General features: G+C 38.2%; 1 protein-coding gene across 2 annotated transcripts in view; it reads right to left on the reverse strand.

Moving 5' to 3' along the window:
* Window positions 1-581: 581 nt before the first annotated feature.
* Window positions 582-16,257, reverse strand: part of PEAK1 (pseudopodium enriched atypical kinase 1) — a 39,993-nt gene continuing 24,317 nt past the window's right edge. Inside the window, exons 5-6 of one of the 2 annotated variants that reach the window (XM_075713792.1) lie at window positions 6,248-7,381; window positions 582-3,942 (exon numbers count right to left, since the gene is read on the reverse strand). In XM_075713792.1, the coding sequence (XP_075569907.1) occupies window positions 3,898-3,942; window positions 6,248-7,381 (1,179 nt within the window). In that variant the 3' untranslated portion in view covers window positions 582-3,897. Of the gene's footprint in view, window positions 3,943-4,267; window positions 7,382-16,257 lie in introns of those variants that run through there. The other variant, XM_009490122.2, reaches the window with a different exon arrangement.

Consider the following 16,257-nt stretch of genomic DNA (forward strand, 5'->3'; position numbering starts at 1 on the left):
AGTACCACAGCAAACCGGAGTGTAACTGCCCCTGATCACAAAGGAAGGCTTGAAGTTTATATACTTATTTATATAAAAACGTGTAAATATCAATATGAAGCACCAGATAAAGCAATGCAACCAGGAATTCCAAATACAAATTACCCACAAGAATGGAGTTGAAATTAAAAAAAAAAAAAAAAAAAAAAAAATCCCTTACTCAAGAGATTTAAAGAAATCCCATTTATAAAAGTCCATCAATTTTGGAATCCCCAATTTAAAAAAAAATCCCCCCTTTTACTAAAAACAAGAACACATTCTTAAATGCTCAGCATAAGCAAGTTTTAAAAGAAAAAAAACCCAAGGATTTCAACTGCAAAACCTTCTAATACCAACAAGCCAAAGGACAAAGAAACAGAAGTTTTGAGTCCTTTTTGAAGAAGTGTTATTTATGAAATTACTATATTCAAATTTAAACACTTTAAAATATATATTATATATACAATATATAATATATATTTTTTCAAGCAAAAAGGGGCAAAGAATACTTTTGGGATACAAAAGTTCATATACATACATATATATATTAAAACATGCCCACACGCACTCTCATATATATATATGTATGTGTGTGTGTATATATATATGAACAAATATTTCCTCCATATAAAAAAAGTTCAAACCTCTTCTAAATCCCTGAAATATTCCCCTTGGATTTATGGGAAAAAAAAAAAAAAATCTGTATAGTCTGAAATACAAACCAAATTCTCAAATTCAGTAGAGTGGTAAAATGCTTATGTACAGTTAAATTGAGTATTTCATTTCTCACTGGCAACTCTGCTTGATCTGAAAGCATTCTGTGGTTTCCAACTAAATGCTGAGTGGAGCACCAATGCAAGGAGACTTACAGGAAATTATTTAAATTACATTCTACATCTATTAAAAATCACCATCCTTCTAATACTGCATCCAGGTGAATAATAAAATCCATACAAATGTCTACTAGAAATTCTCTGCAACACAGCAGTGGGAAAGACTTGCTCCTCCCTTTGGAGTTGAAGGTACCCTAAAGAAATTTCTCCCCAATATTTCTTTTGAAAAGTATTTTTTGTGTGTACCTCCCCTGAAGTGTTTGGAATCCAGATGACTGTTTACAGAGTATTTCCACAGGTGTATTTTTATAGAGGTATTTAAAATTCTACTCTGCATGTCTTTGATGTTATCTTACTGCATTACTAAATCACCATCGCCTCTCTTCTCTACGTGGACTGAAGGGCTCTGATTATGCTCCAGGTTTTACAGGAGGTTTGGCAGAACCAACACTACCTCTGCAAAATCAAGAGTAAAATAGATGGCCTAAAGTCATGCAGGAATTAATGGTCAGGTACTGTTTCTACAGAGAAACAGCTTAATTCCTATTTGGGGAACAGGGGAAAGGAAAGTGCATTAAAAGGTCTGATTCAGTTTGCATTATATCCCTCAGAAAAGTTACAATCGATTTAAATAAACCCAGGACTATTTAATTTATATTTACATATAATTAATTTAGGTGGGGCATCTCAGCACAGGAATTGAGAAGCAGATACATTTTATTTCAGCAGCAAATACTATTTTTACATGCTAAAGACCTGCAGTGTGAAGCTGCTAAGTAAATTCCTCAAGTAGCTGAACCCTAACACACGTGATTTATTCAAATGTATTTTTCTCTCTAATATGTGGGAATTCCCCTGTGTTAGAATGTCAAGATGATCCATTCATACCTTGTGGGTGCTGCTGGGATGTGTGGAGCATAAAAAAGATGTAAGGTGGAACATTTCTGTAAATGCTACATGCATTCTTGTCTGTGGGTCAGCAGCATGATATCCTAGCTTGAGTTATTGATTTCATCATGTCTGAATATTGAAGTGAGACCAGGCTTTTATATTTGGACATTCCAGAGGCTCCAGACTAAAATTCTGGATTCCCTCATTCCTGAAAATTTGCAGGCAAGTTTTTACTAGTAGATTCTCTTTATATTTACCTGGTTATGCGTATTGACTGGATCAGATCTGAGGTTTGAAAGATAATTACTGAATAAGTAATTCCCATTTAAGAAATACAAAACAAAACCATTTTCCGTAACATCTCAGGAGTAGTTTTTTAGAACTCCTGTTTTAACAGAGGTTTGCATTTCACACTGCAGAGTACAGTGTGCAGCACATCCGCTACCTACAGCAGGAGCGGCACATCTGACCTTCACCGCTTCTTCCAGACTAATTAGATTCCTCATCTCCTAGAAGCTGAGTGTCTGCAGTAGATTGTCAAAGCAATAGGCTTCTTTTGATGCTGCGGTCAGTCTAGACCAATTGACTTGTTATTCACTATTATTCTCCCTGTGCAGATCCCAAATCTGAAAGCCCACAATTTTTGTTACTTCAGGTTTATGCTGTACTACAAGTAACTTAAAGGAACTCATTCACACAAACGCTGAAACCAAATCTCATTGAATAGATCAACTCAATATCATATGAAGTACAGCATTTAATTTTGTAAAGTCTTTTGCATCTTAATGTAGGCAGTATTATTTCTAGGGCTGTTATGAACAGAGTAAGATTTCCACCAACTGACCAGCTACATTTCAGTTTTTTGACAAGGCACTAAACATTGTGAATCCAATCACTGTGCTCTCTCTGTAACATTAGAGAGGTTTTTAATGGCTCTAATAGGATCAGAAACCACTCATCATAATTCTTCAAGCAAGCATGTGATTTTTCCAGAAATTAGTTTCCACTGGAAAAATCTTTAGAGTTCATGTTAAAAATATTTGAATGACAACTTTTATTAATAGAAAAATATATATTTACAGTCAATACTGTTATCTTAGATTTGCAGCTCTTCCTATTTCTTGAGCTCAACTGAAAGTGCGACATTGCTAAAAAAAATTCAAGATCTGTGCACATATTCAAGTAAGTTATAACATGCACAGCCAGGGGTTTTGTTCCTGTCATACACAGGATCCCAGTTACAAACAGAGCGGGTTTTTTTCCTTTTGCTTAGCCATTATGCTGTAGCATTCTTACGGTTTGTTTACAATCACTTTAATGCATACATTCTTGGATATTTATGTGGCACAATCTGTTGCCAGGATGGAGAACCACCACAAACACACTTACAATCATCAATTATGGGCATACCTGCAAAATCAGCCCCAAGCTCACAAAGGAATAGCTCGGGCCAGATTGTGTTCGACTACTTTGACCATTCTTTCTTTTTTAAAGAAAAAAAAACACACAACATTACAAATTGCTGAAGTTTACCCAGTGCTGCACAAGAAAGAGATCGGTAGTGAACATCTATCCATGCTTGATTATACTGCAGAGCTAAATGAGTATTGGTTCATCACAAAAGATACAAACTGAAATTAGATAGCTAGAGATACAAAGGCTTTGGACCAGCTGCATTAAATACATATGGTTGTAAAACATTCAAATTCAACTTTGCATGTGCCTGTTGACATGAAAGTGACACTGAGAACATGTGTCCATAAACACGGAAACGCCTACCGGCTTCAAGGAATGAGCCCACTGCAACAGCAAGTGGTCCAAGAATTGCTCGTACAGCCTATATGAGTCGGTTAGAAGTTATGTGCACACACGCACTACAAAACAAAGACAAAACCAGACCACAGAGAACACGAAGCCCTACTTGTAGCTCAACGCATTGTGATTAATAGCTAGCAGATACATGCGAGTGACTTGTCATGCTCAGTGTATTTAAGCTATGAGAGCATTGCCCTCCTGTGTCCAGATAAAGCAGGGCTGCATTGAATATGTGTGATTCTTTGTAAAAGTTCTTCTACGAGCTGCTCAGCAGTAGTGTAGAAACTTTCTTTCCTGATGTAGTGGAAGTACCTCAACTACATACATTGCACTTGGGCTTTTAATGCTCTGTCCTCTTTTTCTGCATCAATGCCGCCATCCTAACCTTTTTGCCAAAAAGATAAAGAAAAAATAATATATATATAACATTAAAATATATTATCCTTATCCTTGCCTGATCCTTCACTGATACAGCTGAATCAAACAAAAGAATAATAATCAGAAATTAAAAAAAAAAAAAAAAAAAATCCTTAGAAAGGTCACAAAGACAGTCTATATACTACGGCACAATCGATGTAGGCTTCCACACACTATTCAGCTTAGCTCTGATAGATGCCAGAGAAGACTAATATAGACATTTCAACCTCTCCAAATGTACAGTGTGGATCCAGAGCCAGTTTTGCTGACTTTAAGCCTGCAGGACTGTTTGTTCAGTTTCCATGCATCTAGTCCAAGCATGCATATGCCGTATAAAGTGGCTATTTGTTTCAAGGCTGAAGTGAATAGATTCCTCACAGTTTTCACAATTAAAATGAAACATCAATCCATAAAAAGAACACATGGATATCTGCGCATTTATGTGCCAGGAAAGTAAAGGAAGGGGCTGCAGATCTAGCATAAGGTAAAGGCTGGTGTGAAAGTGAACACTGTAATGTACAGCTTTAAAAAATACATACAAGAATTGCACATAGATCCATAGGAGAGAAGCACAGGCTCATAACTAGGGCTGTCTGCTTTCCATCACCTGGTCAGAATATTCAGTATCACTTTTTCCCCTGCATCCAGCTCAGTTCTTCAGAGTGATTCAGGAAATGATTCAGAGCCTAGCAATACTGAGCAAAGATACTGCCTGTACAACTGCAGAGGTTCTATAGGATACGGCCGTTAGGTCAGGGAAGGAAGGCAGCTGAGGCCTCTAAAAGTGAAAAGCTCCTTCAGGTTGAGTTTTTAAAAATTCTGTCTCTTTAATCCTCCCTAATTCCTGCTCTAGTCCAAAACTCTGTCTGCAATGCTCTTTGAGCTATTCTGACAACATTCCATTTTTAGGGTGTTGTCTATAGCAACATTAGAAAACATTAGTTACAACAGACAAGAGACATGCAGCCAAACACCACTGTGGGAAAAATGGATTACGATGCTGTTAGTTGTGGCTGCCAAACTTAACAGCTCCCTCAATAATTAAACAGTGTTTTTGCCCCCTTGTTTTTACCCTTCAGAGAACTGTCTGCAGTAAAAGTGTCTCCATGTGGCCTGTTAGCTACACACAGACAAGCTCTAAACATTTCATCTCCTGCCAACATACCAGCAGAGCCAATTTCAGTCCCACTTTGCAATATGGTACAAGTGACAAGGGCAAACCAAAATAAAACAGAAGAGGTGGCTGTTATTTTCATCCCTGATTCATAATGGTGATTGTCAGAGAAGGTTATGTATGTCCTATCCATTTCAAGTCAGGCTTTAGTGCCTTTTGCGATGGAAGGGGAATTTCAATTGCCCACCATGTGTTGTATTGTTCTTGTATAAATGTGGTTATAGCTACAGTACGTCAACAGTCCAGACTGGTGAATGTCATGTAGGAAATGTGACAGACAAAGCGTGCATATTCTGCTTTTTAATGCAGAGGTCTTAAGCTAAGGGTAATGGTCTGAGTAAGGCAGCATTGTTGAAATCACGGATCCATGGTTAGAAAGGACATAGGTAGGCAGTGAGTCAGAGGCAGAGAAGGAGGGAAAAGGACCGCACACGGATGCTTACTGCCCACTGACACTTGCTGCAGTCAGCAGGATAACCACATCTGGGGAGGAAAAATAGAAGGCATAAAGTATAAGAGAAAGACCAAAATCTGTTTGGCTGAGACCAAAGGAAAGAGGAGTCCAGCCCACTCGTGGGGGACTGACTAATTTTGCGTGGCATGTAGAATGGAAGCAAATGAGTGTTTTGTGGCATGGTGGATCATTCAGCTCACATTTACAACTAATCCATTTCTGCTTATGGTCACTGCTATTCACTAACGAATGCTACGTACAGAAATGACAGAAACTACCCAGAAGAGGAGGGCAATTTGTTTACTGCAGCGGTAGAAATAGTGGTATCAAAGTTTGCTCTCCTTTTCAGCCAGATATTAATCAAGTTACATCCTGTCTGATCCAAATGCAGTCACGTATATATAATCAATCCCTAACAGGCCTGGCAAAAAAGTAAGAGTTTCTGTTATACTGGGTACAGGATGCAGTTTCTCCCATTAGAACCTATTTGCTCAGAGTTGCTGGCTTTGATATCTAGGGTATTTTTTAACACTTGTACAAAGTGTGAGCCCTAGGGCAGGCTGGAGTGAGGGCCGGGGTGGAGGTGGGGGTGCTTCATGAAAAGCAAACAGGCTCTACAAACTAGTGCTGCTGCATGATTCTCACAATGCGATGAAGCGAGTCTATAGTGGCAAAAGCCAGATACTGACAACAAAGCCAGTCTTCCAGAATAACTCCACAGTCCCTGTCCAAGGACTTCTCTGCAAACTTGATCATCAGCAGCGTCCTTTTGATATCCAGCCAGTTCTGAAGTATAGCATCTCTCCGCGTGGGGTTGGAAGATGTACTTAGAGCATGGAACAAGTCCTCACGTGGACCCCAGAGCAAACACTGAAGGATTCCCTTGGCTTCCGATATGAGGATCCTCTCTGAAGGGTTGGGATTCAGCAGGCAGCTGGCAAGCTGTTGAAGCCCTTGAGAATAGAGGGAGCGGCAAGGAATCTTGGGGAGATCAGCACGAGTATACTCCTTCTCCTTCAGCTCTGGATTCTCATCAAAGGGGTTAGGTAAGTGCAGCATTTCATAGATGAGGATGCCAGTCTGGAACTCATCACATTTTTTGTACTGTGTTGCAGTGATGATTTCTGGAGCCAGGCGGGACTGATCCCGTAGGACCTCAGGATCTACCATATGACTCTTCTGTTTGGCCTGGGAGAAATTGCTCACTATTAATCTGGCTGGGCAAGCAGTGTTGGGACTGGGTTCCATGGACTCAGAGCTCAGAGGGCTGCCTCCTGGTCTGGAATGAACCAGCAGCAGGTTCTCTAACCGCAGATCACAGTGTGTGATATGATAGGGTTTCAGGTGCTCCAGACCCAAACACAGCTGTAAAAGGAGTAGGCAGACCTGCCTCTCATATAAATCCGGGCTTTTTGCATGGCGGGGTGCAGATTCTCGCACAAAGTCGGCCACTGTTAAGTATGGGACCTCCCGCGTGATGACCACAACACGGCTGCGTGGCTTGCTGATGGTCCCCTGGTTGCTTGAGCTGTCTTTCTGTGAAGCCTCTGTATGGGAAGGAGTGTCTCTGTTCTTTTGCTCAGGCTCTTTCTCTTCTTCTTCCCGCTCTTCTTCTTCCACCTCTGGTGCATCAGCATCCTCCCATGGAAGGAGACGAACTGGCACTTCAGCAAGGAAATGGCCACAGTCCTGTTGGATGTTGAAGTTGACAGCCAGACTCTGCCGGATAGATAGGCTGTGATAATACTGCTGGGATTCCTTAGCTTTGCTCTTACAAATCTGGGGGAAGAAAATAAACAGAACACACATAACGTAAGTTTGTAAATTCTGTATCCCTTTTTTTTAGTATGTACCTTGTTGATGGACATCCACAGTCTAGTCCTAAACACAAGCACTGAAAAATTGTTTACTGAACTGACCTTGGCAGACTATCTTAAGGCACATGAACAGTTTCCACTTCAACTGCAGACCAATACGTGTGGGCAGCTCTCCCTGTGCATATATTATACAATGGAAAATACAGTTCAGGCAGGTTGTGCTTTTAGTCGGAATAGCAGCCGATATATGGTAAATTCACAGTGACATTTACTTTACAGTTACTTGCGTATCCATATAATTTTATTTCGTGTTCTTCTCTCAGCTTTGTGTGAAGCTTGAACAAGATAAAGATAATCAATAGCAACAGGAGATACAAAGAAACATGCATAGAATATTCAAGGATATGATCAAACAATTGCACATGACTGGGTTAGCATGGCATAACAAGTTACCACCTGTCAGCTGGGTTAAGTGACTGGATGCACGCTCCTTGCCCACTGTAATTGGAAACTGAAAGCTCTTAGCTGCAGCTGTGTCAAGCTAACACATCACATCTGCAGTGAGGGGTGTATGTGTGCATGGCAGGGGCTGTTGGCAAGCATACTTGCTGTGGTTCGGGTGATGAATGGAAACAATCATTGGAACATGGTACCTTAATTGCTTTCAATCATTTGTCAAGATCCTAAGCATATGTTTTTATTTTGCCATATATAGCCATATTTAATTTCTGTCCAGAAATATCTTGTTGATACATACATTGTCACCATAATAATTATCCTTATTAATTGTTTGCACTGCCATAGCAAACTGGCAGCTCCAACTCCCTTATAACAGCCACTGGACAACCTCTATTAGGGCCCCTGTCCTAAGGCATTTACTGATTAAAATAACAGCCCTACAAAGACTCAGGCCTGTTGACCTTTGCCTATTAACCTTAGTTCTACTGACTTCAGTGAGATCCTTCAAAGCGTGTAAGTTAAGCATATATTTTAATCTTTACAAGGTTAGAGCCTAAGTATTCAGTTGGTATAATGCACCAACAGGTCTTAACTGCAAAGCTCAGAGGAAGAGAAAATAGGAAGACATCTCTCTTGAGATGAAGTTACAGCTTCCCTTAGCTCATCCCTGAAAGCCAAGGAAAGCCAGATAGCTAAGGTTAGTAAAAGTCAGCACTAGTTCTACAGAGTCATAACCACCAAGGAGCCCAGATCTCATATTAGCCCTAAATATAAGCATAAGGTGACTTTTCTCCCCGTTTCTCGGAACTTATTACGTAGGGTGAGTTATAAACTTACCTTACACTTAAAGAAAAAAGAAAATGTTTTTCATCTTCTCAGGAACTTATTATGTAGGGTGAGTTTGTTTTTCATCTTTTACATGCTTATGTGGTTAAGAAACATAGCATTTAATGGGAGATTTAGTCTTTTATGCTTGTTGATCAGGAAAGTGCACTGTAAGATAATCATATGAAAGTAGACACAAGTAGTAACAGTATTTTGATTGTTCTCCTGTCTTTGATACTGTGCCTATTTCCATACTTCACAAGCATTTAAATTTCCCTATGTATTACATACACTATAGCTTAAACTGCCTGTTTATAACTGCCATGCACAACAAAACAAATTTGAAAAAGGCATTTGCTAGTCAATTTTATTTATGAGAGGAAAGTCATCATTTTCTGGAAGTGTTGATAGTTACCCTCTTTGCACAGTGGCTCTTGCCAATTTAAATTTTCAAATGTATTTTATACTGTTAGAGGTGAAGTAAGTTATCAATGGCAAGTCCTCCCCCCTTCTCTCAAGGGTTACAAAAGTTTGAACCAATACTGTAAAAATACAGCATTAACCCTTGATTATATAGAAAAAAGAAAATGTCAGCTGATTGTCTTGGAGACTGAAGTCCCCAGATTTATGAAATACTTAATACTACACAGAAGACAGATGTAGAAAAGTGTTGTATAGACCCTACCAGCATGTATCAAATCTAATTGGGAGAACAGCTATTAAGGAACACGAGAATAGTTTTGTCTTCTATGCCCTTCAAATCCACAGCCTTTTTCTTGTACAGCCAGCCATGGGGATAATCAATTCCAACTGCAGAAAAGGTTCAGTGTGTATCCAGCCTTTAGTTTTTAAAAATACTGAACTAACTTAATCCAAAATATAAACTCATTCTGAAAGAGTTTTAATTTTAAGGTCAAGTTTACTTGCTGATAAGAAAAGTGCAAAAAAGCACTTGCCCTTAGTTATTGTACGATGTTTCATGTTACCCACAGAGGATTTCTAATGCCACCTGCCAGCTAAAAATGGTATTTTATTAGGAATATACAATCCACAGAGTATTTGCTCCTAAACCAATTAATACTTCTCAATTTGGTGAATACAAGGCCTTTTTTGAAGTTTATGAAAAGGATTTCTCCTTGCCTATAGAAAAAGAAAAGCAAAGGAATCAAAACTTACTCCTAATTTTAGTCCTAGGCAGCCTCTTTTTCCTCCTTATTTCAGAAAAGGGCTCTCAAATTTATTACTGGAATTTCAGTTAGAATAATAAGAGATAAGCTTTGCACCTCTCAAATTCAACCTTGGTTCACTCATTTTAGACAATAGTGCCAATCCTAGAATTGTGATAGTACAAAAGCACACTTTCATAGGCCTCTGTGGATGTGGTAATGCTTCCTTCCAATTTAGAAATGACTGGCCATGCACATCTACACCAAAAGGCGTTCAGCTATAAGGGCAGAGTACGCTGCCTTTGCACCCATTCCCTTTTCCTCTGAGCCAGCAGAACTGGCCTGCAAGGCGAGTCTGATTTGTACATTGCCAGCTGAATCATTCCTAAGAAATGCCTTTCCAACCTACTAAAAACACCCCAGAAGAGAGTTGTCCTTCTCTATCTTCTCCTTTCTCTTTCTTCCTGCTATTCAATCCTAAGTCTCTGTTACCTCAAAGTAAACTGATAGGCCTTCTCCTAGGTGATATTAAAAAAATACTGACTCCCATCCTTTAACATTATACCTTTACACTTGGGAAAATGCAGCTTTTCCCCTCCTCATTGTTTTCTTTTCTGAAATAACCAGCCCTCATTCCTCCTATCTTTATTCCTAGCCCTCTGATTCTTGTTGCTCTTTTTCTGGATTCTCCCCATTTATTACATCTTTCTGAGGAGAGGTACCCTATAACGAATACAGTATTCCAGTTAAGACCTCTCCAGCATCACACAGAACAGAGCTTTATATATAATGATCCTTTTAACAATTCCCAGGGTGAACAAGTCACATTATCAACTCCATTGTTACCATGGTTCATGGAAACAATCAGAGAAGTGTCCACTCTAAAGTCTGAATCCACAGCAGAGCCAAACTTTCCCCAATGTCAGTTCTTAAATATAAGGTTTTTTGTTTCAGACTCCTCTCTTTGTATCAACAAAACAGAAATTAAAGACTAAATAGTATTATGATTAAAATCAATACTAAAATGACTGCATTCATGAAAACAGTTTTTCCCTCCTTATTCTGCTGTTAAAGATGAGAACCAATAAAGAAAAAAAAAATCTCTAATCCCACAAATGCCCAATAACGATGGCTTTTGGACACTTTTTACTTGTCCTGTTTAATACAGGGAAGTATATGGGTACATGGACACGCATGCAATATCTACAAAGACAAGAGAGCTGAGATCTGATTAGAGATGTATTTTCTGCTTCTTGCTTTTTGTTCACAAACAACATGAAGTGAGAAGTGGAAGAGGCAGCTGGGTTATTTAAGGCTGATTAAATTGCTGACTGTACAAACACTAAAATTTGCACACTAGATACTTTGTAATTAACAAGGAGAATGGAAGCTAGGCTGTCTAAAAGCAGCACCCAAAAACTGAAGAATGACGACAAATCGGACACCTGTCTGAATTCATAAAACAGTTTCTAAAAGACAGACCTGCAGTAACCTGATGTTCCTGTAAGTGTCTGGCTACTCTTCAGACTTTTGCTGTGAAATACAGCTGCATGAATCCAGGTAAGTCCTGGGGTTTTAGATAGCAAAGTTCAGATTCCAATTTACCAATATCTTATTAGAATGGGGAAAATGTACTGAAAAGCAGTGGAGACAAACTAAATTTTCTTACTGATCTGTTTAAAGACAGTTTATACAATATAAATTTTATTTACTGACAACCAAACTTCTTGTACTATTTTATCATTTTCTGAGTTGCAGCTTCTACTCAGAACTCTTATTTTATCTTACCATTTCGCAACAGAGTAGCGAATGCTAGCATTTAATACTAGTAATGGGTAATAATGCTCACCCCAGCATTTTCTATTGGAATAACTCCACTATCACCTAAAAGTATTGTCTGAATAACCAAGATTTAAAATTTTCAGAATGGTTTGAGTTATGGTAAGTTATGCAACCACAGTCTGTATTTACATTTGAAAAGATTTAGGGACCAAAATTGTGAGATTTGATGGCCTCATTAGCAAGTATTTTAGACGGCTTGTGATGAATTGTTAAGGAGTGGATAGAGCTTCTTTTCTGTTTGTGACACTTAATGCTATGTCAAAACTGTGAGTGAATATACAGCCTAGTTTTCTTTGCATGATTTTTAAAAGCTTTTGTCTGTTCCAATCATCTACTCTAAAAAAATACGGAAATCTTTTTGCCTTTATATATATATGTGTGTTGAATTCCTATTTTTGGGCACAGGAAAAGAAAAAGGTGAAAATACTTTGACGAAAACACCAACAGAAAGTAGGATCAGTCAGTCATTTACCATTTGCTTTAATGAAATACAATCAGCTGAGCTATGAAGATATGGTATGTGATAATAGCTGAAAGAAAGGTGTTGATAAGGGCTTGGCAAGCCTTATTTCTAAAGCTGATAAAGAGCTGGTTGTTCAAAAGACAAAGCAATGTTCGTAAAAAGCCCTTCCATATGATGCAAGAAAGCAATGAGAAAAAAGGAGAGGTACAAGTAGGAAAGAACAGAAAGTTTCCATCTTCCTTTTCACTGGAATGCACTGTCACCATATATCTTTTCTTTAGTGCATCCATATGAACAAAACTTCTTCCATCACGTTTACAGGGACAGGACAGGTTTCTTCATATCTTGCCATTTCAATTCCATGCCCCCCACCCCATCCCTATGAAGCAAGATTTTAATGTTTCAGAGCTTCTACAAACTGTTCTGCATTAGTTTTTATTTTTCCTTTATGAGTCCAGTAGCCTACTGTGCCATCAGCTGACTTCCACTTTACCAGCAGGGAATCTCATTTCCACTTTGTCCTATGCATTTCACAGGGCGTCAGTGAACGTAAAGTAAGATGAATATTGTGGGAAATGAATTTACAAGTGCTGAAAATGAGAAACACAGAAGATCACAAAGCCTGCACCATCTGTGCTACTTTGTTGTATTGCACAGAGGGACAACTGCAAATGAAATTCTGTGTAGAATGAAAGCTTGCTAATCCCAAATTGATAGCTTGTTCTTGGCAAAACCTTGTTTTCCAAGGAGGCCAGTTTGATCTCTGATTGACCTCATTTTCTTGATTTGGCCCTGGGACAGAGCTTTGACTTTTTAATGATGTGCCAAAATACAGAATTCTACGCTGCTGTGACTGAACTTGGAATGGGCTAAAAGTTTAATGTACATAGCTGTATTTTTATCTGAAGCATGAAGTTCTGCGATGACCTTTAATAACACTTCTGCCAAGAAGCTCCACTAGGAAACTGAATTACCAAAAAAACACCTTAGCATACTATGACAAACTAAACATAACTAGAAAATAATTATCAGCTGCAACTAGGAAACTGTCAGCCAAATTCAGCCCAATACTTCTGCATTGCTTTATTTTACACTTGGGACAGGAACCTTAGCAGAAATCCTAAGGTTTTACTGCTAGAAGAACTTCTGCTGCCCTGTGGCAATCAAAGCAATAAATTTTAACTGCTCCTTTTGAGCTGTTTGCACCTTCGCAATTCCTGTTATCCTACCTGAACTGCATTGCAACATGTGCCTTTGGCCAAAACACACATACTGCAGGCCATAACCCTGCTGGTTTTTTATGTCTGTATTGTTCTGTGTGGACTCTGAATCATGATTTCTACGTGTCTGTATGATATTTACAGTAATTTCCTTGAGAGTTTAATACTGAAAGTGGAAGTAGTTTACGTCACTGACACAGTAATTATTATCTTGTCTAACTATTATTCAGTCTGAGTAATCTTTTTTTTTTCTTTAAAAAGATCCCTGGCGTATCACTGCCTTATTTAGTCTGTGTAGGGATACTAAGAATTGAACTCGTCCAATCCACTTTGTGCAAAAAGCTGGTGCTCTCTGCTGCTTTTACTTTAGTGTAACCTTTCCACCACATATTTGGAATTACTGATAAGACTGTGGTTTCAGGGGAATGTTTATCCATATTGTCCCAGATCTACCAACTACTTAGAAGATGGTACTGCACTTAGTGAAAGAGAAAATACCTCAGGGACTGGAATTTTATAGAAACCTTTCTTTTAAGGGAACTTTTTTTTTTCCCATTTGGAAAAGTAGTTTTCTGATCGCGACTTATTTACCATTTTTATTTATAAGGTTTCAGTCAAAATAATTTCCACATGGCTTCCTGCAACTTTTTTGCACAGGATGTTTACTAGCAGATTAGGTGAGAGTGAAGCAAAAAGCATAATACAGTGCTTTGAAAGAACACACCCCTATAAACAATGTTTCCTCTAATATCCACACCAACAGAACAAGTTGTGCTCATTCTCCACCAAATTTAGTAGTCAAATGGTTAAAGCTCAATTTTTAAGAGTGCTTTTGTAATTCTACTTTTGGAGATACAATATTAAAACATAATTTTTTTTTACTTATGCATTAAGACTTAACACTGTTTGGGGGTGAATCTCTTGTTTTCTACAAAGCGAATAATAATTTAAAAAATCCCTTTATCACACTTTTTTCCCTCAAATCTAATATTAAAATCATAGAACTTAAGAAGTGCCTGAACTGTTAGCCAGTCTTGCTTGGGTAGTTCTGCAAAACTCAAAAGAGCTACATAAATTTACACTGTCCAAAGACGTGGCTCCATATACATTTTCAAGGTGTATTTCTAAGACTTGATCAAAAATAACAGGAAGACTGTATTTTAGATTCAATAGGCACACCAGTAATTTTAATCTCACTATTTTTGCCATCCTGTTTTGGGGACAAGGGATTTAAAATGGCAGGAATACATAGCTTATTTGCTGGAGGTAGCTGATTATGTAATTTGGCTCACACAAACATACCCATGACAGTAAAACTGGTATATTTGTTACAGCCAAATTCCCCAAATCTCTGCGTAATATAATAGCAATCTGTTGTTATGAGATTTTGTACAAATCTGATCCTGGACTGATGACTTAAGTCGAAGATCAACTTGGGGCAAATGTTAAGAGAAAGTTGAAATTTACTATAACTGATTTTAGGGGTGGAAAAAAAATTCCAGTAACCACAGTTTAAACAATGCTATATAATTCAATATATTAGCATAGAGAATGCAGTAATAAAAATATGCTCTAAAGAAACACACAGCTGAAGAGAACCCAACTTAGCTGAATGCGTAATACTTAAGATATGTGCAAGAGAAAATGAAGAGACAGCAGTAGTCCCGTATGCTGGTCCTGCTTGGCTTTTAAAGAAAGAGAACATGCGTAGTGAGAGTATCTTCCTATATCACATTAAGTGCTAGGGAGGGTATTTTCAAGAGTAACTTTTCCTCTTATTGTAACAGCACAGCAGGTCATGGTGACTTCTAGCTCAAGGACATTTTGTGGACACTTCACTCACTCTCAAGACCATCGCACCTATTACACTGCAATAAATTTTGATAGTCTGAGAACTAGTTTTAAGACAACTGAATTATGAAAGAAAAAAAAAATAGCACATATTTGACCATGCTACATTGCTGTTCTTTCTTCTCACTGGCTTTCTACAAAAGAAGCGTATTTAGGAGGACAATAGATAAGAAAACAGCTACATAGGTCTTGCCCGTCAGAGAATACTTTAAGGGCACATTCATACCGTGCAAAGTGGAATCACATTAGTGATAACCCAAACCTGCCTATATAGAAAAATACCACTTTGGGTCCTAGAAGCAACCACTTTTGCATCATTGTGTTAAAACCAAAAAAGCCCAAACTGAGTAATGCCAGACTTGATTCTGCAACCAGGGTAGATTGCCAGATACATTCATGGTCTGGTTCTCAGCTGGTTTGTACCACTGGACGTGGCATCCACGAGACATCCATATTTCATTTCACATCTTTTCAAAAAAAGGTCCTTGGTAACTAAAGAAATATAAACAGTTATGCCCACAAGTCTGCCTTAAAAAGATGCCTTTTCAAGTTTCAGAAGAACATATCAGTTGCACCCATCCTACCTTTCTTTTTTTTTTAGGTCTTTCTTGTAAACAGTCATGCAGGAGTGGTAACAACATTTTCTTCCTGTAAAGCACCACCCTTCTAAGAATGTCAACATGCTCTATAAGGAATAATCGATTAGGCCTCACACACCTGTGTTGGGTAATAAACGTTTTATCTCAGTTTCAACAAGGAGTTAGAAGTTCAAATATTTACTCAAGGTCACACAGGAAGCCTGACAGAGCTATGAGTCTCAGCTGTCTTTCTCACTATCATCCTACCAGATAAGCACTGAGAGCTTTAGAGATTCAGCCCTCCAAATTACCTATATAAAAGTGCATAAAATAACAACATCTAGCGAGATAGCTGCCAACTATTAATGAATATATTAGCAGCACATCTAGTAAATCTTATTTCTTTTATGTGTTAGCTGAAGAATAAACTAGAC

This window comes from Pelecanus crispus, chromosome 7 (genome assembly GCF_030463565.1).
Source record: "Pelecanus crispus isolate bPelCri1 chromosome 7, bPelCri1.pri, whole genome shotgun sequence".
Lineage (NCBI taxonomy): Eukaryota > Metazoa > Chordata > Aves > Pelecaniformes > Pelecanidae > Pelecanus > Pelecanus crispus.